Consider the following 26,018-nt stretch of genomic DNA (forward strand, 5'->3'; position numbering starts at 1 on the left):
ACGGAGAATTTGTCTAATAAACTAAACATATGTTTTAACAGCTGTAGCAATATCAGACCCATCAGTTGAAAAATAACTGAAGGATACTGCCCAGAGAGGGGATCTCTGCATGGTGCTGGGGAGCTAAGCGGAGCAGGGCAGCCCGAAGTAGCTTTTGGCGGGGGTTATGTTAGTTTGGGTGAAGAACAAGACGGAAGTGTCATATAGGCATTGAGACCGCCTGTGCCTCTGGATGTTAATCTCTGACTCTAGGAAGGAGTTAACAAGGCGTGAAAATTTAATTCTGTTTGAGAAAAAGGAGAACAACAACAACAACAAGTCGGTAAATGGAGTATTATCTTCCAGGGAACAAACTAACACGTAGCTGTCAATATAGCTGCAGTTGTTTCCTTTATTCTGGCTATAATTTGTATTAAATGAGTCTTCGAAGCAAGGCCAGTTCCAGGCAATGGAAAACCAAGCTGTGCATTCCCGGCGATGCCTAAATCTGATGATGTGGCTGTACCCGCGGTGAAACCTGCCTTGACCCCTTGGAGTGTGTCTGGGACTTGCTCAGAGGGCATCGTCCTTAGCGGAGTGACGATGCTACAGAAATCCTACCTGGTAAGAGTCTTAGCAGGGTTATGCCCACAGTGCAAACACTCGATTAAAGTTCATGTTCTGCCACCGATTTGCTGTTTGACAAATGACCTTTCTGTGTTTTGTTTTTCGCTCCGCTAAATGGGATAATCGTTCTTGCCCTCCTCCCTAAAGCAGTTTGACATCCATGACTGGAAAACACTCAGCAGAGCTATGCAGAAATCTGGCTATATAGAATAACCATACAGACGTCAAAATCCTGCATCAACACAATAGTCACTTCATCTCTGGTTTCACCTAATATGTATTTTGTGTTTATTTTAATTTTCTTTATGGCACTCAAACTTCAATATTGGTATAATAGGATTCACCTTTAAACATCGTGTTTGTTTTGGAGGATGTTTACGTATTGGTATCCTGCTTGGGCACAGTGGAAGTATTGTTCCTTCACGCTGAAAGATAAACTCTGAAAAATTATTATAAACACAAATGACATCTAGAAGGCGGCTTTGTATGACTCAGCAAAACAGTGTGAAGGTCCCAATTAGCCCAGGCGCAATGAGAAATTACCGCCATCTGAACACCAAATACAAACTTTGCCGCGCACAGAGGAGGGATGAAAGGCAGAAATAAAAGCTTCACGGTCTGATGAAAAGAAAACCAGCTTCCTCTGTCCCCGTGCGCTGTACGCACCGGCCCTACTGACGCTGCGCTATCTCAAGTGCAGCAGCATCGCCTGGGACGTGTATTTGCATACTAGATCTTAGCTCTTTAGAACAAGCGCTATAATTAAAACAAGAGCTGAAAGCTCACAAGCCATGCGTTTCCAACAGCAGAAGAGAATATCTCATTTTTACACCTGGAGAAACGGAAGCAAAGTCATTACAAGGAGATGAGTCCTGCGGCTTACTCCCTTGCACCCAGTTGCGTAGCGTTTCTTCACCCAGGCGAAAACTCACATTCATCAGAAACACCCCCGAACCCACGGAGGCTCAGGCTGGAGATGTAGCTTAGCAGTGTTTTTTATTTTTTTTTTCTAAGTTGTTTTTAATTGTTTGTTTGTTGGTTGCCTTTTTTTTTTTCCCCCCAAAGCGCTGTTAGCAAGCCTACTCCTCTGTCGAGCTATGCCAGCCATCTGCCAATGTGGGCTCAAAAGAACATTCTTCAGGGCCTTATCCAATTTGTTGTATCTGATTCATTAAAGTAATTACTCCTGCTATTAAGTCATTGCTCGGAGTTTGGCAGGTGCATAATAATCTGGGACTTAAATTTCTAAACCAAGTTAAAATTCTTGAGCTTAATTTTATCAAATCTCTCATTGCCTGGGATGAGCGGGGGTCCTGGCTGCGTGAGGGCGAGCAGTCCCCGGTGCGGCGCCGAGCAGCTCCGGCAGCTGTGCTCAAGGAACGGGAGGTGTGGAAAAGCCTCTTTTCTGGCTTATCCGGTCTGCTGGAGTTAGCGGTGCTGCACCGACACAACAGGAGTGGTGTGGTTTTAGCTGCCGGTGATACGATGGCAGCAGAATTACTTGGCATCAGTCATCAACAGCATCCTCAAATGTCCCGCGCCTTTGAGTTGCGCTGCGACTTCAGTTAGTGAGGTCAAAGCTCCGGGGAAATGCCAGGAATGAAATTTCCTATGGCATTTCTGAACTGGAAGGCCCTTGTCACCCTAACATCGCAGCGGGTAAGGAGACAGGACAGAGCTGAGGAGGGTTTCTCGCCCCCTGGATTGGTAAAGGGGAACATCCTGATGGTCCGTGCTGACACACAGCCCCTCGTGAGCACGGGAACAGAGCCCCGCTCCCGAAATCCAGCCCCTTGCGGCACCGAAACGCCAAGCTGAAGAAGACGAGCAAGGCCAAACAGGATCAGTTAAGAAGTCCAGAATGGGACCCTCTACCCCCAGGGTCTCCGAAGCCAAGGAGGGACCGACCCCGTCACTCGCAGGGGCTGAGCAGGGAGAGGACGGCTCTGACCCCTGACACCCCCCCAGTGAATCCCCCTCGCCCACCGTCCCCTCCCTGCCCTCCCGCTCCCGTGCCCTCGGGGACCCGGCGCCTGTTGCGTGGCAAAGGATCAACTCTGTGTTTCGAGATCATCTGCTCTTCGTTCCCTAATCCCGCAGGAGCCACTCGGGAAGATGAGGCGGCGTTGCAAATTTTCCGCTGCAAATAACGCAAACCCCGCTGGCTCTCAAACGTTTGATTTTATTGCACCTCTCTTTGCAGCTTTTCCGAGCTTTTCCCTATTTATAAAGCCACATAAAGCCTGAGGGACCCCTCTTAGCGCCATGAATTCTCACGCCGAGAAATTACTCTGGGGAAGCGCCGTCCCGGGATGCGAATGCCCATCACTTCTGCACCCGCCAAAATAAATTACCCGTCAATGTCCCACCCTCTGTCGCCTCGAGACCGCTGCTGTTTGCCTCCGAACCCACCCCATCCTCCATCTCTTCCCGGGCTCCCAACGCGGCCCATTCGCGTGCCTGACGCTGCCGGGGAACGCCGGACACCCCCCGCACCGCTGACCAGACCCTTCCCCAGACATATTCCCCTTTCCCTTTCCGCCCCGCCCCCGGGGGAACCCGCGCTCCTCGGCGCTGACGTGACGTCACGCGCGGCACGGCTGACGACTGCCTGCCGTCAGAGCCGCGTGACGTCAGCCGGCGGGGCGGGGCGGGGGGCGGAGGGGCGGCAGGTGGCGGTCACGGCTCGCCTGCCCCCGCCCCCGGCTGACAGCGGCGGGTCGGGCCCGGTCCGGCGCGGCGCGGCGCGGCCCGGCGGGAGTTGTAGTGCGCAGCGGGGCGGAGGCGGCCGGGCCGGCCCCGGGGCGGACTACAAGTCCCAGGCGGGGCGGGCCCGGCGGCGCTGCGTGTGTGTGTGTGTGTGTGTGTGTGTGTGTGTGTGTGAGAGAGGGAGGGAGCGGGCGGGCGGCGCGGCTGGGCCGGGCTCGGCGCGGCGGTAACCTCCCGTCTCCCCCCCCCACCCCCCCCTCTCCTCTCACAGCGGCGGTGGCGGCGGCGGTGAGGATGCAGGCGGAGTCGGGGATCGTGCCGGACTTCGAGGTGGGCGAGGAGTTCCACGAGGAGCCCAAGACCTACTACGAGCTGAAGAGCCAACCCCTCAAGAGCAGGTGGGACGGGCGGAGGGACGCCGTGCCCCCCGCGCTGCGGGGCCGGGCCGGGCCGGGCGCGGCGGGTCCCGGCGCTGAGTCAGGCCGTGGGTCGAGGCTAAAATGACCGATAACCCCCCCCCGGCCTGCGCTGAGGGGAGGCATCCTGCGCAGCGGGGCGGCCATTTAGCGCTGCCTGCCATAATAGCGGCGTTGTTGGGCGGGAGGGCGGGTCGGCCTTATGTAAAGGGCATTGTTGGCCCTGCGGGGCCTCGCTGTCACGGCGGGGCGGCCCCTGCCGCCCGCGGGCTCCTCTGGGGGGGGGGACGACACGACACGGGGGACACGGGGATAAAGCACCGGCGGGACCTGCCCCCGGGGAGCGCCGCCGCTCACGGCCGTCCCCTGTGCCCCGTCCCCCCTTCAGGTGCGGCGGCACCCGGGGGGGAGGGGGGTCAGCGCAGAGGTGTTGCAAGGTCTTGTGGCGTGTAAGGTTGTTTTGGGTGTTTTTTTCTGGCTTTGAGGGCCGGTTTGTTACTTGCAGTAGCTTGGTTGACTGGAAACTTTTGCCTAGGTACGTCACTTTCTTCTTAAAGTATTTCCCTCCCCCGAGATGTACCCTTTATTCTTATCTGGCGCGGCTGCGTCGCATAGATAGGGTCTGTAAAGGGAAATGAGGCGGGGTGTGTGTCCCTCCCTGGCGGGGTGATGGGTACCCGCCGTCCGTCCCGGCGCTGGAAGAAAGAAGGAGGCGCTCTCCCGCGCCCTGAGCATCTGTACCTTGTCAGCTATGGCATGCTGCTGCCTCCTCTGCTCTGCCATCCGAAGCGCCCTGGCGGTAACCAACCCTCCATTTCATCACGACGCTCTCCTCAGCTGCAGTCGGTTGAATATAAGGTCACTGCTGCGAGTGGGTCTTATTTGTAATCAAGCCCGTTGTTAGCCTGTCCGTGTATTCATGGGGTTTAGTTTTGAACAATGCTGTGCGTAGGTCTGTGCGTGCGTTTGAAAAGTGAATGGGAAGGTAAATATTTTAAAAAAAAAGTGTTAGAATGCGCTTAGGTTGTACTGCCTATCAGACAGACTTCAAAGTGAACAAATGAATCTTTGATCGTGCTCTGAATGTTTAAGAAACATTGAATGTCTTGTAGTAAAAGACGTTAAATATTCTGTCACTGTTGCAAGGGCTGGCAAACCTGGGGCTGCCTCCTGCAGCCTGTCTTCATAGCAGCCCTATCTCGCATTTAACCTTTGGTATTGCCAAGAAATGGTGTGCGTAGTGGTGGTGATACGCAGCCTTTCACAGTCTGAGAGGCCAGCCAACCTAGCCAAAGCTGCCAGAACTCCTCTGCTCTCCAAGGTTGTGCAGGGAAGTTGCCATTATCAGGGTAATTAGCTGGGAGCCAGGCTAATGTGCAGAGAGAGGACAGTGTAGAGAAGGTGGGTTCCAGCTGTGATGGAGGCAGCTGGGAGACCCACAGGGCTTTGGCTTCAGTGCCCATGTTGCCAGTGGAGTGCAGCAGTTGCTGGGTAGATGGTGACAGCTGCACTGTTGTCAAATAGCCCTGTTTTTACCAGCCATGGGTTCTAACTGGTGCGCAAGAGTTGTCCTGTTTATGGTTGTCCACTTTGTAGTCAGCAGCTTAGCTATGCCTTCAGGTGGTGTGGAGCATGGAGCATAGATAGCAGGTCTGGATTAGTGCTTAGGCAGTAGGTCTGCATTTGACCTTGCACAGATGTTCTGACTGTTTTTAATTCCTGTGACTTGATGCTCTGGGACTCAAATGCATCCCTGTGTTGTTCGCTTCTCTTGGGGAAGTGAATAAAGATACTCTGTAACGAAGCACTGGAGTATTTGGCTGTGTTCTAAAGGTTGTCAGTTCAAACTACCCTAGACTGAATTGCGCCAGTACATTCTTACCTGGTACTCCTGCAGAGCCAGCACTGCCCACGCTTTGGGTTTAAAGGGACCCCCATATGAGTCATCCAGACATCCTGGTGGTGCCTCAGGCCAGCATCTGTTCTGATGTTTCCAGGAGGGCTTGTTGGGTAGAAGTGACCAGCTTGCCCCAGTCTGCCTCCCTGTCCCTCCATGGGTACCCATTCGTACGAGAGGAGGGAGCCCCGAGGGTGGAATAACAACCCATGCTTTTTTTGGCAGATAGTGAACTGACACGCTAACCTCAGCATGGAGTCTGCCCAGCTCACGTACAGCTCGTACCTCCAGGTAGAGTCTCAGTTGTCTTCCTGGTCTTGTGGGAGATGAAGCAGCAAAGGAGCCCGGGGCTCCTGTCAGGTCCGTATAAACCTGTCCCTGGAGCCAGGATGATAAAACTTGATGATAACAGGAGGCAAAAGTTGCTCACAAACCTGTTTGCTTCATGATATGCAGATCATAATCTCGGAGTATTTCTGTAGTCCTTCAGCTTTGCTCAGGCCTGAAACCAGTTGGAGTGATGATTATCAAGGGTATCCGACATCACCGTGGTGCTTTCTCTTGTGGATGTAAATCAGGAGTAATTACACAGCAGTCAGTGGAGTAGCACCAGGTCAGCGTGGTGGAGCGATGGGACTGTGGCCGTGGGAATTGCGTTCTTACCTTCTTCTCCGCAGCATTGCTCTGGGGAGCAGGCAAACCAGAGGCAATAGCTGATGTTAGGAGATGAGTCTAAATAGCAATCTGCTCTTTTCCCTGGTGAGAACTGATTTCCTAGCAACATTCAGGGCTTTCTCTGATCTTTTCTAACCATAAGAGGTGAGAAGCATCCTCAGCTTACTCATAGCAGCTGAATTTTTGAGTACGTAGAAAAAGCCATCCAGCTCAGAAACATGTAAGAGTGACAGTGCTCTGAACCAAGAAGAAACTTTTTTTGTTGCCCAGTTTCACTCAGCCCTGCTGATATTGATGTCTTGCTTGGTAAAACTCTCCTGTTCGCTTCCTCCCGGGTTGCTTGTTTTCCAATATATGACATCCGGTTAAAGATTTCTCCTCTTCAGTGTGTGCTCACAGTGACTCCGTCCGTATTTCATAATTCAAGCCTGCAATCCAAAGCCACAAGGGGTCCGATAATAAAAGCTTTTTGCAGTAAATACTGTACTAACTTAGGCCAAGCCACAACTGAATGCTAGAGGCCAAGGAAAAATGTAAGCCCAGCAAAAAGCTTTAATCACAAGGGATGGAGAGAATACACGGGGCTGAGATACATCAGTCCCAACCGTATTTCCTAAACCCCTCAGACTCATGAGAAGTTAGCTTCTTGTACTAAGTGCTAGATACATTTAAGGGTTCTCTGGAATTTGTTGTGGTTGAATGTCTTTGAAAACTGAGAAGATGTTTCATTCGCTTTGGTTTCTCTAGAGTCACTTTTCACTGTGGGAGGAAACTGGGCTGTATGACTAGCCAGTAAGACAATGAGATTTTATTTTTCTTTTTCCTCACATTTGTACTTTATTCCTCTCCTGCCATATTACTAAAGGATAATAGTTTTAATTTATAAGTGCATACCCTTAAGTGTGTGTGTGTGTAATGAACAAGTAAATAAGATTTCTTTTCTGGTACAAGCAGTGTACAAGGAAGTTGATGGAGTTTTATTTTCAGGCAATCAGTTGAAGAAAATAATCACTTACTACCAAAAGTAAACACAGATCCTGGTGTGTCTTCACACAGTCATCAGGGCGCTCTAGGCTTAAGTTACATCTGTTGTGCTGCTAATGTGGATTCTGCAAATCATTTGACTTATTAAAGCGGTGTTTTGGATATCAAACTGGTATCTGGAAGTAAAGACTTCACAGTCTGCCTTTGCGCAGGGTGATCTTAACTGACCCAGATGGGCCAAATGCAGCAAAAAAAGTCGATATTCAATTACTTTTCCCTGTTTCTTGGTTGTCTTTAACGTGTCTCTGTTTGGTGTGCGCGACCTAGCAAGTGCCAGCAAATTATTGCTAGTTGTTGTAATTTACTGCCTTGCTCTTAATAAAACCATGTGCCTGCAGGTAAATTACTGCTATTTGTGCTATTTTCTGTTTCCCTTTCCCAGCTTATTTATTTTCAGACTGGTCAAAAAGCACCTGAATGATCCAGTTACTGAAGTATTTTTAGTGAAAAAAATATTAGGAAATGCTTTTAAGTTGCATGATAGTTTTTTAGGAAGCTTATTCTTACTTTATGAGCAACAACATTGAGATGTAGTTTGTCATTACTAAAGCAGTGATGTTTTTATAAAATTCTCATCATTCCTGGTGTCCAAATACCTTTGTGTGGTGTGTGTTTTTTTTTTTTTTTTTAATGTAAGCCTTTGATATTTTACTTATATCAACTAGTACCTCATCTCTATCCAGTTAGGATCCTCTGTAAAACACTCCCTCTTATTTTTTTTTTCTTTTCTTCTGGTGCTGTGCTAAACACTGAAGTCTCAACTTAGTAAAAACTTTCCTTTTAATATACAGTGTTTGTTGAGGAAATATTAATTTCACCAGAGGCATGCATTTTAAACTGTACTTACTCTGGAGCCAAAGAGGACTTTTCCAAAGTGCCCTAGTCTGCAGATGATCAAATTTAATTTTGTAAATGAACTTTGCAGCGTGATTAAATTTGAACTTGATTACATTAGGCTTCTCAACATTGAGTTTGTGCGTTATTGGAGGTAGTATTTTCATATTACTGCTATTTATGGATCTTATTCAAGTGTTTTATATTCTGGTTGGGTTCTGCAATGCAGTTTGTTCAAGCTACTGCTTATATCTGTTCCAGTTGTGCAAGAAGTGGAAAATATCCTTTATTTAGAACAGGTCACATGTGCTTGCATCCAGGAACCGCGTCTCAGTGTGTTTAAAAAAAAAAAAATGTATCTTGGAGGAACAGATTTAAAAAGTTCCTGAAATATTTTTCCGTCTGTTACAGAGGAACATTACATATTTTAAACTAAAAGGTAATAATAGCTGAGTTTAAAGTGATACGTAGGCTAGCACTGACTGAAGTCAATGGTAAAAGTCTTTACCGACGTCAGTGGGAGAAGAGCTAAGCCAAAAGTACGTCTCTTTGAAATCTCTCCGGTAACATTTTTGTGAGTGAGTCAATAATCCCATGTTTATTCTGCACCTCAAGTTCGCTTCACTGGGAAGGAAACCCTCGCCACATCTTTTTGTACTCTTTTATTTTTGAACACAGTCTTAAAAGGAAAGGCTGCAATTGGAGCGTCTATTGTATAAACATGTGGAGACAATAAGCGGTATTTCTTTGTATTTCTTTATCCCGGGAGTCGGTGCTGCTCCCTGTCTGTAGCAGAGCGTTTTCCGTGGTGAGAGATCCTGGTTGACCTTTTCTCTTCTGCGAAACTCTCGCTCTGTTATTTGCAGTAGGCCTTTGCTATTTAGCAAGGAAACAGAAATAGCCCATGAAATTCAGTTCAGCATTTGCTTTGATACGAACTATTGAACATCACCTCCTTGCTTCCCTGGCCTGCTTTCCTCGGGAGGGTTTTGTTCAGCTGCCAAGCTGGTCAGAGAGTGCACAGATGTTTTGAGGCTGAGCTGACTGCACTGACTGCGCACCTTTTAGCCTGCACATGTGTTTTCTTTTTATTTATTGGACTGCTGGCTTTATTTGTTGTGTATAAGTACATACGCACTCTGCATGAAAGAAATCCATACCTTTCTGGTGAGCAGGAAGTCTCCCTAGCTGGCTACTGTCGATTTACAGAATCCGGGTGATAATTTGAATCAGTATATTCTTCTGCCTTTTAAGTGGCTGGAAACAAACCGCTGCAGCCCTGCTGATGGATGGCTGGGGTGCACCTGGTACTGCTCGTTTCCTCGCACGTAGCGGAGGTAATTTCACAAGCCTCTGGACCAGAATTATTGGGGCTGCTCTGAACCTACCAGTTGTCATTAACAAGTCATTGCAGAGCTTATTCTGTGCTGTGTATGTTTTTATTTGGCACGTAGGGTGATGTATCGGAGGCCCCTTCCAGTGCCGTGGTAGGCAGCGTGACTAATTCCTGCTGTATGGTTTGGTCAGGATCTAGAAGAAGATTGGGAAACAAGAGCAGAAGAGACTTGAAGATGAGTTATTTTATAACCAAATTTAGGCTCTCGCCACGTTCGGTGATTGAAAGTTTAATGGGAAGAAATCTATATAGCTGCTTAAAAATGAGGGTGCAGGAGAAACTTGTTCCGGCACTTATTATGCTGACCTCCTATTTCTAGGTTTGCTTTCCAAAGCGACATGCTTTTAAGACTTTGAAAATGAAACAGAAGGAGTAATTTTCTGTTTACTTTTTTGCTAAAAATTGAAATTGCGTGTTGGCTGTTAATGGTTTTCCGAGAATGATGTGCTGTTTCAGTGTTGAGAACAAAATGAGAGTCCAACTTCCATTAAGCTGGTCAGGCTCTTGGCCATTATTGTCTGTCTCGTTCTATTTTGGATTCAAAAAGTTTTTGAAACATGTTGGTTGTAACATTTTTATTTGGTAAAATTCACTCTCTTTTAATATCATTTTTGCTGGAACAAAAGCAACATGATTAAGCAGTATGGTATGGCAGATTTTGCGGGACAGTTAACTATTGCATCACTATGAGATTATACTAAAACCGTGATTATTTATTTATTTTTTTTTTTTAATAATCCCGGCAGCTAAACAGTAACAGGACAATTATTGGCTTGCATGTAGTTTTGCGGTTCATTTCATACTGGGGAAAAACAGCACAGGAAAATGAATATTGTTGCATACTCATAATATAATAGTGCTAATGCTTTATCTGCAACAGCTGTAAAAAAGCTGATGCTGCATTAAGTATCAAGATTGAAATATTTAGATTCACTGGAACCAAAAACTGTAATACAGTCTGAAGCAGATCAACCTGTCCTCCAGTCCATCTGCGAGATAGAAATTACATGTTTTCCTGTGTTAGGCACACCAAGGGTCTGGAGATGCACCAGCAATTTTGGGGTGCCTTTAGAAAGGGCTGTGTCCCAGTATCTTTGGCCAGAATTTCAGCTTGCAGCTTGCATAAGCCCTGATCATTGGCGTCTGTGGGCTTCACCTGAAAATGTGTTTCAAAGAGGACGTAGGAGTGTCCAAGTGAAAGAGGATGGTGTGGATGTCATACGTACAAGTACAAAAATTGTGAAAATGAATAAGGAAGGCTTGCAATACAACTGCTAGCTGATACTTTAACCACTAATAGTGCCTTTGGATCGAACTCATTTTTTCTGGTAACATCTCTGCTGCAAGGGCTACTGTAATGTTTGTGTTAGCAGCTTTCTGCCAAGCATGCAAGCCAGGGTCTGGTGGTTTATAGCTTTTTTTCTTTGGCAGTAAGTGATTATGTAGAAACCCTCTGTAGGCTCCCCCCGCCCTGACCTGCTTCTCACAGCTGCCGCGTGGACTGGACTGGCAGGTTGAAGGGCAAAAATGTGTTGCTGTGATATATAATTACCTCTTCCAGCGTGAGCCAACAGAGCTGCTTGCTGTGATGATTGTTACGTATGCTGCTATGTAAAACAGAATGCAAGTTTAATGTAGGGTTCAGGCTAGTATTTTAATGTTGTAATTAACAGCCTCTAACAGTAAACAAGCTTTTTTCTTAATCAGTTCCCATGAAGATTATTCCTTTACGATGTAGGCAGATGTACATTTGCAGATGTGGAGTTTATGAATTCTGTATTGCTTGGAGAAATGAGCATCAAGAACAAACAAATACCTCTTTTTCAGACCCTTTTTCTCTTATTCTAGAATACCACAGGTACGGTGCTGGGTGGCTGGAGATCAGTCCTGCAGTCGGTATTTCATAGGGACATTTCGGCTCAGGGAAACAGTCACATTTGAGATGATGTGGCAGTTTCCATCTCTTGGAAGAACTGGATTCATCCTTCTTAAAGGCTTCCCAAAAAACGGTGATCTAGTTTCACAGGTACGTTGTGCCTCCATTTGCGCTGCTCTTTTGACAAAAAATGGGCATAAACCCACCCGAGCCTGCTGCTTAGGCTGGAGTGGCTGGGTGGAGCGTGCTGGGGGGGGTCTGGTCTTCTCAATCCATCTTGTGAAACCCCTTGTGAAGAGACCCGTGAAGTTGCAGGGGGTAGGAAGGAGGTTTGTATCTGTTCAATGGCAAGCTTCGTTTGTCTGTGCGCGAGGGTTACGTGTCTGGTTTGGCCTACTGTTACATAAAAGAATTTTTGTGATGAATTCTGCGAGAAAAGGACTTTATATGGTGAAAATTAGTGTTTTGGGTACCCGGGAAGATGTTGATCAGCTTTGGTGCTGGAAGCTTGCCAAGTTTAGTGTGTTTAAAGCAGCATGTCCATAACAGATACTGTATTGTCAAAGCTTGCCTTTAACCCCAGGATGCTGAGACACCATTCTTGTCTTTGCAGTATGTGACAACACAAGCTACTGTATGAATGGTAGAAACCTAGTAGGGCAGGGTTGTTGGGGTCTGGAGACCGGAGAAAAGTAATGAGAAGAAGTGGGAACAACCGGAATGACCTGATGCTTCAGAGAATGGAGGCAGGAGCGATGAATGATCATTACTAACCTTATTCCCAGCTACCCTGTTGTAACATGGACAAGGGGGGGTTGTGGTCCTGGAGCTTCTAACTGGGAAGTCGTACTGTGGAGATGGAAAAGGATCATTGAGTTATGTGAGTGGGAGAGACTGGCTGAGCATGTTTTGTGCACATTTACTATTTCCACTCAGGATTCTTTGGGTTTTATCTAAATAAAGAAGGAGAAAGTTTGCATAAAATATGACTGACTTTGGAAATGCTTTTTCTGGATGTGTCCCTGCATGTTAATATGCAGCTGTAAAGCCAAACTAGGAATACAGAGGTAGAGAGAACAAACCCAACCCTTTTTATAATGTTTGTGGCTGTCAGCCTGAATTAATAACAGTTGCAACCTGAGAGAATGAAATCAGAATGATATTGAGATGTGTACACATGCGGGAGGGGATGATCTTCCAGAAAAACAGAGGGAAAAAATTCTTTTGAGCTGTTCACTGGAAGCTGGAAGGAGTTCAGGGAGGCGTGGGGCTCTTGCAGTGGGTCCCCTGGGATGCCATTAACAACTGTTTGGGTTTCTGCTCAGTCTAGCAAGCTTTATTTTATTTGTACCAAATATTTACAATTCTACCCAAGCTCAGCCATGCTGAAGGCACATCCCAGATGTCAGTCTGTCTAGTGGCACAGTTCAGAGGGGTTGCTGGGATCGTTTATTTATTTATTGCTGTTGTAACACGAAGCTTGCTATCTGATAAATAATTATTCCACCCTTGGAGAAGGCACATTGTAAATCTGTTAAGCTGCTCCTTTGTTTGTTAGGCTTGTGCATAATGAGTCTGGAATTTAAGATTAGTAGTATGCTGTGCAACTGCTCATTTCGTGACCTCATCCTCCTGCTCGGCTCGCCTGCCTGTCCACCTGTCACATCCTGTTGGGCACCTAGGGCTATATTCGTAAGGGAACTTTGGTTTAGCGTTGCATCATCTCATTTTTATGTGTTCTGCTGCCTAGTGGAATTAAAAAACCTCATGAGGTAGGTGTCTAGGTTCTTTACAGAATGCGTGAGGGGAAAGGTGGCTTCAAAGAAGGCTTGCGAAAACCAGCATGTGGAATGGAGGATCGCCTGACTCAGCCAGCAAAGGATCTAAGAGGCTGGCGTTAAACGCTGCCCCTCGAAGATGTGGTTGTCTGGTCTAGGTGAGCAGTTGCTAAACCTTTCTCAGAGTGACATGCCAAGGACAGGTCTATTCTTACAGAGATGAGGAAGAGCAGGTAGTATGACATCCTGCCTACCCCAGCTTTATCCACTCAGGACACAGAAGCTTTGAGTTTCAGTCCTGTCTAATTCAAAACATGGGATTGAACATGTCCACCACCCTTTGGAGCACCCAAACTAATAAACCGTGGGCTTTTTGAGGTGTCCCTTTTGCAGAAGCTAGTCTGTTTTGCCTTGTATAGTATTAGTTGAACTGGTAGGAACAGGAGTGGCTTGGTGTAACACAGAGGGGTGACCATTGGCCTGGGATGGTTCTCACCCTGCTCCAGAAAATCGTACAAAGTGGAACAGCTCTACCAGGAAGCAAGGAAGATGTGCTCAGAAATTAAATTGTTTTCAGCTCCGTCTGTTTCTAAAAGGCAGTTGTCCAAATGTCTGTAACTGGCGTCACAGCATGAAATATGGGGACCCGCTTGAAATAGGAGCGGTGATATTTGAGGCACGGGTAGCTGGATGAAGGGAGAATGTCTTTAGGGTTATGGGAGCCAGAGGTTCATGAATTGCTGGGGAAAGACAAGAAAGTTGAAGGGTGGCGTGAACTATCTGATGGTACTGGTGGCCAAAGGGCCTCTCTAAGTGGTATATGTTGGTGAGGAAGCTGTCAGGCAAAGGTGGATGTTAACAGTGAAGGCAAGTATACATCAACTCTTGAGAACACCTAATTTTTTAGGAATGTGAAATTGTTTGTGGTGCAGCAAGAGAAGCTTGAATCTCTGTAGAATTGGGTTATTGCAAAGGAGTTCAGTGAGCAAGGCGGGAGATGAAATAGGATTATGTCTCTATCACAAACTTGTTTTTTTGATTTAGCTTGTTGCACAATTTACAGTTTCAGTCTTAATTGCAAAACTATTCTGCAAGTGATAATTTTGTTCCCAGCTAATACAGCTTTCCATATTTACTGTACAAAGCTGCGCCGTAGGAGCTGCTTGCCCTGAAGATGCTGTAGGCTGGCGAGGACTTTCTGTTTTTCAAGAGTGTCAAGTAATGTAAAAAAAAAAAAGGCATGAAACGGATCTGCCTGTTAGGAGGATCTCGGAGGTGCTGGAGCTGCCCCTGCAAAGAAAACAGGGCTGCTGGAAGAGGCCTGGTGCTGCTGCTGCACGTCTGCAGAGCTGGGGAGGACCTTTCTTGGAGCCTTTTTGGTATTTCCCAAAGGAATTGGCCACCCTGCCTTTACAGCAGCCTCCTGCTTTCTGGGAGAGATCCCTCTGAGTAGGCAGTAATTACTGCCTTTCGAAAGGAGTCCTCGTTTGTGGAGGAGACTGTTAATTATCCCTCACTTAGCCTTTCTAATGAAGGTGCTTGTAAGAGTTGTGCTAGGGTACCGTCATCTTCGTAGCACAAAACTTCTCTCCTCTGGGTCTGCAGTGTGTGCAGTGATCTCTTGCACTGATCCGGGGGCGTGGGGTGGGTGGGGTGTTCTTGGGTCTCAGGTGGGATCTTTAGGGACTCGCTGTTTGAAACTGTTGACCATTTGGCCTTTTGCCTTGCAGCACCACTTGAGACTATAAATAGACCTGCAGAGAAACAGGTCCAGTGATCTCGTGTTCCCGAAATGCCGTTCTGCTGTGCCAAGTGTCGTGCTGCATACCAGCTCAGTGAAGGGAGGCTGGCGAGAAAAGGTGGCTCTTGCAGTGAGATGCACCCTGGAGCACCTCTGGTGGTTGCAGTCTCAGCTGATAATCATTTTCATACCCAGAGCTTCTCCTGGGCAGCCTGGGCTTTGCAGCTATTTTGGGTAGGCACAGCGATAGAGACACACAGAAGATGACAGGTCCCGCTCTCCCAGGGGATTGTGAGAGCATCAATGCGCTATCGCAATGGTGTGATGTTCTGCAGATCGCGGTGATGCTCTTGTCTGTGCCATCCTGGCTGGGTGATGTGGAAAACCAGCAGTACTGCAGGAAGAAGAACAGTAATGATCTAAAGAAAAAATGCTTTAGTGATTTCTTACAGCTCCTCCTTGTTTAAATACTGGCTTTGCTTACTTGCCTGTTTTCTCATATAATTTTTGAGATGTGCTATCAGCTGGAGGATGGTACTGGTTTGTATGGTTACCAGTCTCATCCCCTGCTATCTGATAACTCTTGCCCCGTTGCTATGAAACGTTTTAGTGAGATGCTGTGTAAAAGGGATGAATATCCATCTGTAATTGCGGAGATATTTTTCCATGGCTCATCTCTTGCTGATCTTTCTCATCAGTTTTCTAATTCTGCTGTTGGTAGATTTGAATGATTTCTGGTGCTGTCATACAATTATCTGATGCCTGTTTCCCATCTGTAATTTAATACCTTTGCATTGAGGTTTATTAAATAACACTGCAGAAAAATGCACTATCTGTCCTTCTTGTCTCTTTTCAGTGGGTTTATTTTTTTGTGGCAGGGACTTTCACAGCTCTTGAAATTCCAATTCTGTAATCACTACTTAATCTAAGACAGTTCTCCCTGTATTTGAGCTACAGAATGAGGCTATGCTTTGGAGATATGCTATATTTGGCTGCTTGCAGAGTCATCTGCAGTACATAGGTTGTTCAGTAGGTGCTGTTTGGCTTCTTGTAGTGCTATAGGGAATGCCAGGCTTTGGGGCTATGTGATGGAAAGGCAGTTGCTCTTTTCTGCATGTGGCATGGGAAGAAATAAGTGGTAGAACTAGGAACTGTGTGCACTTCACTTGGTGACCCTTACAGTTGCAGAGCACCCCTGGTAGCCGAAAGACGTGTGCTCTAGAACTGCAAGATTGTATTGTTTGTGTTGCATTTCTGCTGGAACAAAAATATAACAGGCTCAGCATTTGCACTTTCCACTTGTGTATTGTTTTCTCTTTATTTTGTGTATTTAGAAAATGCTATGCACTGCAAACTGCTGGTTTAGTATTTTCTGTGGAATGAAAACCATCTGGATAATTTAACTGAATTTTATCAAAGTTTTTTGGTAACAGGCTCTGTTCTGTTTCCTGGCATCTTGTTAGATGAAAATGAGAATTCAAGTTAAAATTCAAAGAGGTAACAATGTGCTGGTTTATGACCTGGAATTTTAGAAACAACTTGGGCTTGTTTGAAGTTGTAAAAGTAATTGAAATATTAAGATGATATAGAGTCTCTCCCAAAGGCATTCTTCCTGAGCAAATGCCTGCTGTAGGGTTTTGGTGTTTGGTTTTTTTTTTTTTTTTTTTTTTTTTTTCCCCCCCCCAATGTACTTGGAATCCTTGGCATAGTGAGATCTGCAAGCTAAAGAAAGCATCCAGCGTTCATGCCGAGGCTTCTTTGAAAGAGATCAGACTTAAATGCCAGCTGAAGTTAAGCATATGTTTAAAGACTTCCCTTGATCAAACCTCTGTTCAGCAAAACACTTCCATGTATTCTTTATTTCAGAATCCTAAATAATTCAATCTGTTTTGTACTCGTAGGTTTAAACTTGTTGCAGCCCTACGGCTGTAGGAAACATGGGACTGCTCTACTCCATCCAGCAAACTTCAAGCACATGAATTAATGCTGCTCAAGACTACTTGTGCTTAAGTTCCAGCTCATGGTTTGAATATGTTGCTGGACTGGGAGAATAGTGTTCAGCATATGGCAGGCTGTTAAATATGATGTACTTTTGAGCCTGACACTGTTATTTTAATATATTCTACTTTCAGTGAAATACTTCTTAGAAAAGTAAAAAATCCCACTAGAAAAAGATAAATGCATAATCCTTTCAAGATGAGATGTGGAATTAACTGAATTTCAGTATAGTCTAACAGAGGAGGAGCACTATCAATCAGATTTTTCTTTCTCATCCCTGCCCACCCCCAAAAGACTTAACTGCCCATTTAGTTTCTGACATCCTGATGTTAGTGTTGGCTTATGGGTTTGGGTTTTTTTTGGGTGATGTGCTTTGTTTTGAGGTTGTTTGTTTTGGGTTTTTTTTGGTTTGTTTTTTTTTTTTTTTTTTTTTTTTAAGTGAGGTGAAAGAAAATGATAAAGTTCTCGGCATTGGAAAGTTTTAGGCATTTGAGAGATGAGCATGTAGATTTGAACCTGCTTAAATCATGAAGAACAATTCCTTGAGCACTCGTGTGTGTGTGTGCGTGCATGCGTGCCTATGGGAGCTGTATATGTCTGCAGCTTTCTGGATCCAGACTAGGTTGTTCTCAAAGCCAACCACAGCATTGTTAGTCTAATATCAAGTGTCATGTGGACAGGTTCTGAATATTTGGCATAGGGTTATTTTCAACAGTCTTTTAAGTTTTTCCCAGTGGCTATTTAGAATCACAGAGTCATTGAGGGGACATATCTGGAGATCATCTCAAGCAGCTCCATTGCTTGTTATGTTGAGTAGGTTGCTCAGAGCCATGTCTCGTTGAGTTTTGAGTATCTCCAAAGACAGAGGCTCCACAACTTTTCTGGGTGACCTATTCCAGTATCAATGACCCTCACAGTAAAAAAGTGTGGGTTTTTTGTTTGGGGGTTTGTTGTGTTTTTTTTTTTTTCTGAGTTATGTATAACTTACACACAAACTGTTTTACTTACGTAGCACTGAACGCACAAGATAAAGTATGCGGGAGGCTGCATACCTCCTCCCCTAGTTGCAGTCCGTCAGCTTTGCTTTTCCAAGACAAGGGGAGTTATTGTTTATCTGAACTGTTGCAATGTGTCCTGAAGGCAGTTGGTTATACAGGCATAGTTAAAGACCTGGTGGGCAAAGCTTCTGCGTCTTTTTCAGTCTTGGCTCAAAAGCCACCAGGTTTGCTTCCTTGCCTTGGTTCAATCTTGTTTGACACAAACTAGTTTTTTTGTTCTGTCATCCCCTGTTGCGGATGGATGCAAAACACCCTATAATGTAATGTTACATTTAATAAGTGCTTCGGTGCAGAGGTTGTGTCCAGTGCTGCAAAACTGTACCTTGTTCTTGTTTGTGCAGAGCATTTGACAGATGCTCGTTGCTTGCGATGTTATCTGGACTGTTTAATGTGTATAATAATTCCACGAGGCTGTTGACTAAAATATTCCAGTTCTTTGATGCACCAGCAGTAACTTGTCTGCTATGAATTCATACACTAAAGCCAAAATTACTTCTAAAATAGTAAACATGAACTTTGGCCGTTTCACGTTGTGGGATAGTTCTAGAATTGGTTCCTCAGTGTGCTGCACACAAAGTGCCTTTTTGTAACCTGCAGCTGTGTCTGTGTTCATCGGGACAGTGTACAATACACTTCTGCCAAGCTATATTAAATAAATATCACATGGAATCAAGTATCTGAGCTTCAGTCGGGACTAATCTGTCCTGCGTTATGCAGTTATCTAGGACTACAGTTTTCTGCAGTCTGCTTTTGGCAGCCTCGAGAACCAACAACCTGGAGATCTTACAGAGTATGTTCTTTAGCGTAAAAAAAGGTTTACTGGAATTGCTGGTAAAGTTTACTCAAGAGGTGCCTTCCACAGTCAAATAAATGTAGCAGTTAAATGCAAATCTTTAATGACACTGTCAATAGCAAGTAAGAGTCCAGTGCTATGCCATGCCATAGCTGTCTTCATTTACTTGGTATCAGACACAGAAATTAACATGTGCTGACTGCGCAGTCTCCAGTTTGTCTTTTCTGAGGCTGGAGTCATTTCTCTGTACTGTCAAGCTCTGACATGTTTGGGTAACTGGAGTTGACTGGCAATAACCAAGCATCAAGTATAGAAAATAAACCATGTTTACTGCTTCAGACTTTGTCCCTTTTGCATTTCCAGTATCTATTGAAAAAGTTAAGAGTGCTTTCCCAGAGTAGCACTTTTTTGAGAAGAGACTTGTTTACTTATTGCCACCTAGAAGCTCCAAGCAGACTTGAGAACAAATAGTGTCAATGGTCCTCCTTACTTTAAGTTTATAGATGAGGATGATGTCTGCATTTATGCAGTCCTTTTGGGCTTTTCTCATGCAAACGAGTGACATCGGTAAACAGGGTGCAACAGTGTCTGCACTTCCAGGGTGCTGTAAGGCTTAGTTAGCTGTTAGGTGCCTTAATTAATACCATGTGAATGCTGGACGCTGCCGGATCTTGACGGTAGTTTTTGCCTGTACCTGCGGTGAGGGCTCTTTTTACCCCATCACTTCTCTTGGTCTCCCCCTCTTTATTCGAAGGCTCTGGTGTGTACGAGGGAGATGAGGAGAAGCAGGTGCGGGGAGAGGTCTGGACATCTGTTTACAAGGCCATCTTGAAATGCCACTTGAGTATCTCATTGCAAATGCAAGATTTGGGAGCAGGAGAAGTCCTGTCCTCTGTTATCTAGGTAAAATGTGGGATCCTGGGAGGTCTAATTCACAGTGTGTGAGCTGCTGCTTGAATAAAGCTGTTGGGGCAGTTTAACTGCAATGCTTAACTTCAATTAAGCTGTCAAGTTTAGCATTGCTTTAGGCATTAATAGAGTTTTACTCTCACTTAAAAATCTGGTTTGGTAATTAACCTCCATTTTATTCTGGAGTTCAGAAGGTGCTCGTTTAGTGCAGCAAATCTAATGTCATGTGAATTAAAACACGAAAGATATTCAGTAATGAGAAACTGAAACAGGGTGGTGCAGAAATGAGATTATATGCAGTTTACAGGGAGCTGTGCTAGATGCTGCATTCTTAATGAAAAGCATTTTGAAGGCACTACCTTACCTCTGTATTTGCATGGTTAGGTAGTGTTCTGAATTAAATTGGGAATTCGTAATGGACTTGGGATTTCTGTTGTTGCATGCTGACATTTTATTGCACTCGGTTTTATTGTACAGTTCTTCCCGAAATCTGGACACTGGATGGCTGTGACAGTACAACTGCCAGAAGGTGTGAGGCATTCACAGAGGTTGGGAGAAACGTGTATGAAGATGGAGGGACCCCTGGTTCAACTGGGTGATACGGGCTAATAATTGAGATCCCCGCCTCTGTTGTAACTGAAGATTGAACCCAAACTCCAGCATATTCTGCTGGGTTTACTGTTGGAGAGAGGCACAGAAGGATGGTATGTAGAAGGAGAATTACACCTGCAGGCAGCGGAGTTGCTTCACAAAAATTGGCCTGGCCTTTGTGATTTATCTGGCAGCGTTCTTCGTACTGCTGTGCCCATATTTTACATCCTACAATAGCTGTTACTGTCACAAAGAAAAGCGGTCCCCAGCTTTTCTGGTAAGAGAACTGTTTAACTGCTCCCAGCGTTGGAGTATAGCTGCGTGCTGCTGCTTCCCTCCACAAGAGCAGGGCTGCTATGCAAGGAGAGGCGGGTTTAATTTTCCCCAGAAGTTGTCAGGCTTATTGCACGTATGTGTGGAGTATGTGCCGGCTGGTAAGTCCCATGCTTTTCAGGACTGGACTGCTAGCGTCGCGTCAATTCACGTGGTCTGACTTGCCTTTGGATATAAGGTCCAGGCCTTTAAACAGCCTGGAAAACTGCACCAGTTTCTGCTGCCCAGAGGTTTTGGGTGACTGCAGCGGTAAGGGGCGGCTTTCCTCTTTTCTTCTGAGCATCGCATGCACAGAATGTTGTTTACGCAGCTATTTTGTCTGGGTATTGGGGACTGTGTAAGAGCACCAAATTCAGAACATGAACACAAAGGCATCTGCAAAGCAATACTGTCTATCATGCTTTCACCTTGTGACATGCATTCTTACGTTAAAGTGCACTTTACCACCTCTTTGGTATTGTCTATTCCAGTAGATTTCAGAGGCGAAGATGCAGGAGGCTCAGTGTTTGCTTAGCCATCTCCTCTCTAGCTTAGATATGTAGAATCAACGGCTTTGTCTTTTCTATCACTTGAGTGATTTAAGGGAAAAAATAACCTCTTATCACTTACCTAACTACTTTATTTCCAAGGCAGTAGTGTGGGGTAAAAGTTCACTTTATGAATATTGGCAGAAGGACTATGCACTACACAGGGTGTGGTTTTGTGCTCCACCTGATCTCCTCTGGCTGCGGGCTGCTGCTGGAGGGTACGGTGTGCCCATCTCTGCCTTCAGTCTCAGTTCTGCACCCCAAGAAGGAGCCGGCTGCTAAATAGCTGCAGGGAGGGTTCATTTATCTTGCTGATTCAATGGGAAAGGACCACACAGGCTCAAAAATAATAAAAAAAAAAGTTTTCCATCATCTTACAGAATTGACTTGTGTTACGGCCAGACAGTTACAAGACCCAACCAGGGAGAGGGTTGGGAACCAGGATGGTGGGAAGTCAGGACTCCTCCTTCCGTAGCAGCTTGCGGTTATGTTGGGTTAGACGGAACATAAAATCTTACTGCTGACCTTATAAAAACACGGTAAAAGTGATGTGTGAGTTGTATGGCTGGTGGATTTCTGTATGTGGCTGAATTTTGCTGTCTTAAAAACAGCATTCCAGTAGAAAGTAGGACAAGTACCATGCTTACAGCTAGTGACAGTAGTTACCAATGAGTCCAGTTTGATGACTTTATATGAATGATTCTTAACATACTGAATCTCTTAAATGAATGAGCAGTAATGCCAGCAGTCTGGTAATCTTCTAGGACTCTCTTCTCGAGCTTTACGTTTTCTCCATAGGAACTACATCTCAAATATACTGGCTCACTGAGCTAATCGTCTTACGGCTGAAGCATAGTTTAGTTAATTCTGTGTAATAATTTACTGATGTCAGCTATACTGCAGTAGTTATCTGTGTGCAAAGTCCTGGTTCGTAGCAAATATGATGTAATGTAGGTTAACGCTAACCTCTTTGACCGTAAACTAAGCTAAGCTGTTTTAGTACACATTGGCTATGGTCAAACAGCACACGTGGCTGCTCTCGCTGCTCAGCTGCTGAATGGTAACTTGTTAAGCCAAGGTATTTTGATCGGCTGCTTGGGTCCTTCTACCACCATTGAGACCTGGAATCGCTTACATTGACTGCAGCTGTACCGTCCAAGTTGTCCTGTGTTAATCTGTTTTCTGTGGGAGACAGAAAATGTAGATAATGGATGAAACAGGATTAAATTCCTCTAGTGTGTAGCCACTGCTGGTGACTGTGGACTAGTTTGACGGGCTCCACATCTGTGTTAAGTTTCAGAAGACAACATGAAGCTATTATGCAGTTACTACCCACTCCAGGATCTGCACATCAATTAGGAGAGGCTGCTTACTCATGCTCCTCAAAAGTTGTGCCAAAATAGCTATTACATTATGTCAGAGCCCGTATTTTCATCCTGAACAATTAATCAGAATATAAACCTTGTTTCTCCTCGGCAGCATTGCATATAGACCTAGACTTTGATACAGGCTACTTTGGCTGTGCTGGTTCAAGAGGGTTCCTCTGTAGTTGGCACGTGTCAGGGAAATTATTATGAAACGTGATGTTATTTTTCCAGCAGTATATCTGGGGAGCTCCAACAACAAAGTGCTCTGTAAACAGCTTTTGTTCTGCATGTTATGACTTATTCTACTATAACACTTAGGATCCCTGCTCGGGACCCAGCATCCCGTGCTGGTGGTAGGTGCTATGTGATCATGAAGGAAGGTGGTGGGATGCTTCACAGCAGATCTGCAATCTGAGAATAAGACACAAGAAGCAGATGGCTACAGGGGGAAACAATGAGGCAGAGCTGTCAGCGTGATGGGAAGGAGTCCTAGTGCACCCACTGCCTCGCTGCTGTCAAAACCCTGGTCGGCGTCCTGCCCAAGAAAGAGCTCTTGAGACAGACTTGATGGAGGATGGCAAGGCAGGCACGCTTGGAGGTACCTCTGAGGACCTTAATTTGTAAATGGGACAAAGCGCTGAGGGGATGTTGGTGGAGAAATGTGGCACTGTTGGTGACCAACTTGTAGCATTTCCAATCCAGCTTCAGGAGCTTGTGGTTCTGGAATCCAGCCCTGTCTCCTGAGGTAATTGGTGGCCATTCACTGTGACCCAGAGATTCATGGCAGCAGAGCCTCGGACAGGTGTAGGGTCTCAGTTAAGATGTGACATGCCAAGGAAGTGGCATCTGTGGAGAAGTGACAAAACTTGTTGTAATGAAAATGGGAAAATACTGGCTTGACTGACGTTTTTAGCTCAGGTGGGAACTTGGAGGTCTGTCTCTTGATTTTTCCAGACTATCCTCATATAAGAGCTGCCTGATAGTGCCATGCAGGAGCTCCTTTTTCCAAAGAAGAGAATAGGCTCAGATGTTATCCCATGAATTATTTGTGCAGTGCGACACACGGCCGTCACACTGATGGGAAGGCTAAGGTCTGTTCTGTCATTCTTGATCCTAATTCTTGATTTTTTTTGTCTATTTTGCCAAATACCTTGTAATGCAGGGAAAACGATAATTCAGAAAAGATGGTGTCTAATAAAAATAGAAGTGCTTGCTCCAACTCCTCCATATGTTAATGGCTGGATTTTCAGGCAGGAGATTCCAGTAAGGTGTGCCAGCAGTCTGAATACCTGCTTGTGCTGTGGCCCTCTTTCCATGAAAAAGCTGTTTGGGTTAGAAAAAAGGGTGAAGTCACTGGGAGTGTTTGGTATCTCTGTGAATTGGATCCAATGTGTGTGATTGTGTTAGAAGAAATGAAGTATCATAATTCCTGAGGTACTAGTAAGATTCTTGCTTGAGGAATCCCGTCTCGCTTCCATTTATTTCTTCGCTATTGGAAAATTCATGGGGAGTGAATAAATTTGTCGCTTTGGAGGCCATCTGGAAATAGCTAGAGCAGGCTAAATTATACATTGCATCTGACAAAAACTTTACAAAGACTCTGCCTCTGGGGAAAGGGAGGATGGAGGCCTGGAAAAAAGGTTTAATAGGAAAAACAGACAAAGAGATTAGGGTTCAAAAACTACAAAATTATGGTAAAGTTTTCATTCAGACAAAAACATATAGAGAATTTTGATTATGATTGAATGCAAATGCTGAAACATTAAAGTGATGCCTAGCCAATGGCTGTTCTCTTGGTTTATTCTGTCCCCTACCAGTTAATGTATATAACTTCAAGATGCAGACCACCTTTCCATCGTTTGACAAGATAGTTACCTGTGTTAAAATACAAGTAAATACATGCAATGCAATACTATGGGTTTGCACCTGGAATTTGGGTACCAGTTGGCTGAGCTCTGGCAGGTTGAATGTCTAATTCCTTCTTTCTCTACTTATTTCAAAACCAGGAACAACTCATCAAAGCCTGGGCTAATGAATCATTGCAAAAGCTTGATGTGTTGGCAGTTACTTGCCACCCAGCTTCGCACTCTGTTCTGCTGCCATAATTTTAAGAAACTATTGGAACAGTGCCTCCTTCCCCCCCCCCCAAAAAAAAAAAAAAGTATATTCAAAGATCTGGGAACTAATATATGCAACCCTCCCCCAGTTTATTTGTACCAAGCTGTTTGGGTACACCTTCATATTGGTTCTAGTCAGAGAGCAGGTTTTAGTCAGGAAATCAAAAGCTTGGGTATCATTTACTCTGAGTAGATAAATGAGCTACTTAATCCAGAATTGATGAAAAAAGCTCATCTGAGTTGAGAGCACTCAGTCAAAGACATGAAAAATCTCCCGAGTCCATAAGTAAGAGCTATATGGTGCTTTGCTTTACATGGGGTATTAGTCATTATCCTGTCAGTCATGTTTATTAGTTTGATTTAGAGGTGTCTCATCCCAAGCTGTGTTCATCTTTGCATGTACAGGAGGCTTGTTTATTTTCCTAATGTAGTAGTTCAGTTAGATTAACTGAAATCTGTACTTCCATCAACTATTTGTCATATTTTTTGACTCACGAAGTCCATGTCATGATGTACTTCAGTGTATGTGTTAAAACATCTTAGTCCCATACTTCTAAAAGGCTGCCTGTCTTTGGGGGAACAGAGATCTCGGGGGGGGGGTGACCTGCTCCCCTCGGTTTGGCGGAGGGGTCAGTAGGTGGTATTTGTAATTTCAGCAGAGGAGAAATGGGGAGTTACGAAGGTGAGTGGTCCTCTCCTGACTCTGGGTACTTGATGGACCTTCGGTTTCTCACCCCCCCACCCCTGCAGCACCTCCACCCTTTGCTGCCTGAAGCAGACCACAAGTCCTGTAGCGGGTGAACCTGGCCAGAGGAAGAGTTTCCATTTTACAGAGGGGTGAAGTCAGGGACGATGTTTTATCTGGAAGTTGTGAATCAGGCCTTTCCTTCAAATCCAGAGGAACAGTCCCCTTCTCCAAGAACTTAAAACTTTTTCCAGTATTTGAAAAGTTGCCTGTGCTAGGGCTCCGGCCTTTTCTTTTTCTCTGTTTCTGCAATGCCAGGAAGAAAAAATAAATCTGTAATCCAAGTAATATTCTAAATATAGAAGTGCTAGTTTACAAATGAGAAATCTTTCTGATGGCTTCAAAATGGGTTTTGTAATAAAAGGAAATGTATTTGACACTGCCAGAATTTACAGTCCCACCAGAGGCTTGTGAAATAACTGCGATACCAAACATCCTGGGCTGTAATGGAGCTTGTTGACACATACGGGTTACTGAAGGGTATTTCGGGCTGTTGCCATGAGGATGGGTTAGTAGGAAAAAATACTTTCTTTGCGACTACTGTAGGGCCCCGTCAGTACCATCAGCTTTTAAAAAGAGCTTTTTAATAAAAGGTGATTAAGAGGGGG

The 26,018-nt window shown here is 45.2% G+C and overlaps 1 protein-coding gene across 4 annotated transcripts in view; it reads left to right on the forward strand.

Moving 5' to 3' along the window:
- Positions 1–3,512: 3,512 nt before the first annotated feature.
- Positions 3,513–26,018, forward strand: part of MITF (melanocyte inducing transcription factor) — a 111,202-nt gene continuing 88,696 nt past the window's right edge. For all 4 annotated transcript variants that reach the window (XM_082487519.1, XM_082487520.1, XM_082487521.1 and 1 more), the window contains exon 1: positions 3,513–3,713. In XM_082487519.1, coding sequence (XP_082343645.1) covers positions 3,610–3,713 — 104 coding nt within the window. In that variant the 5' untranslated portion in view covers positions 3,513–3,609. The remainder of the gene's footprint in view (positions 3,714–26,018) is intronic.

Source organism: Vanellus vanellus (genome assembly GCF_965231255.1).
Source record: "Vanellus vanellus genome assembly, chromosome: 9".
NCBI classification, from domain to species: domain Eukaryota; kingdom Metazoa; phylum Chordata; class Aves; order Charadriiformes; family Charadriidae; genus Vanellus; species Vanellus vanellus.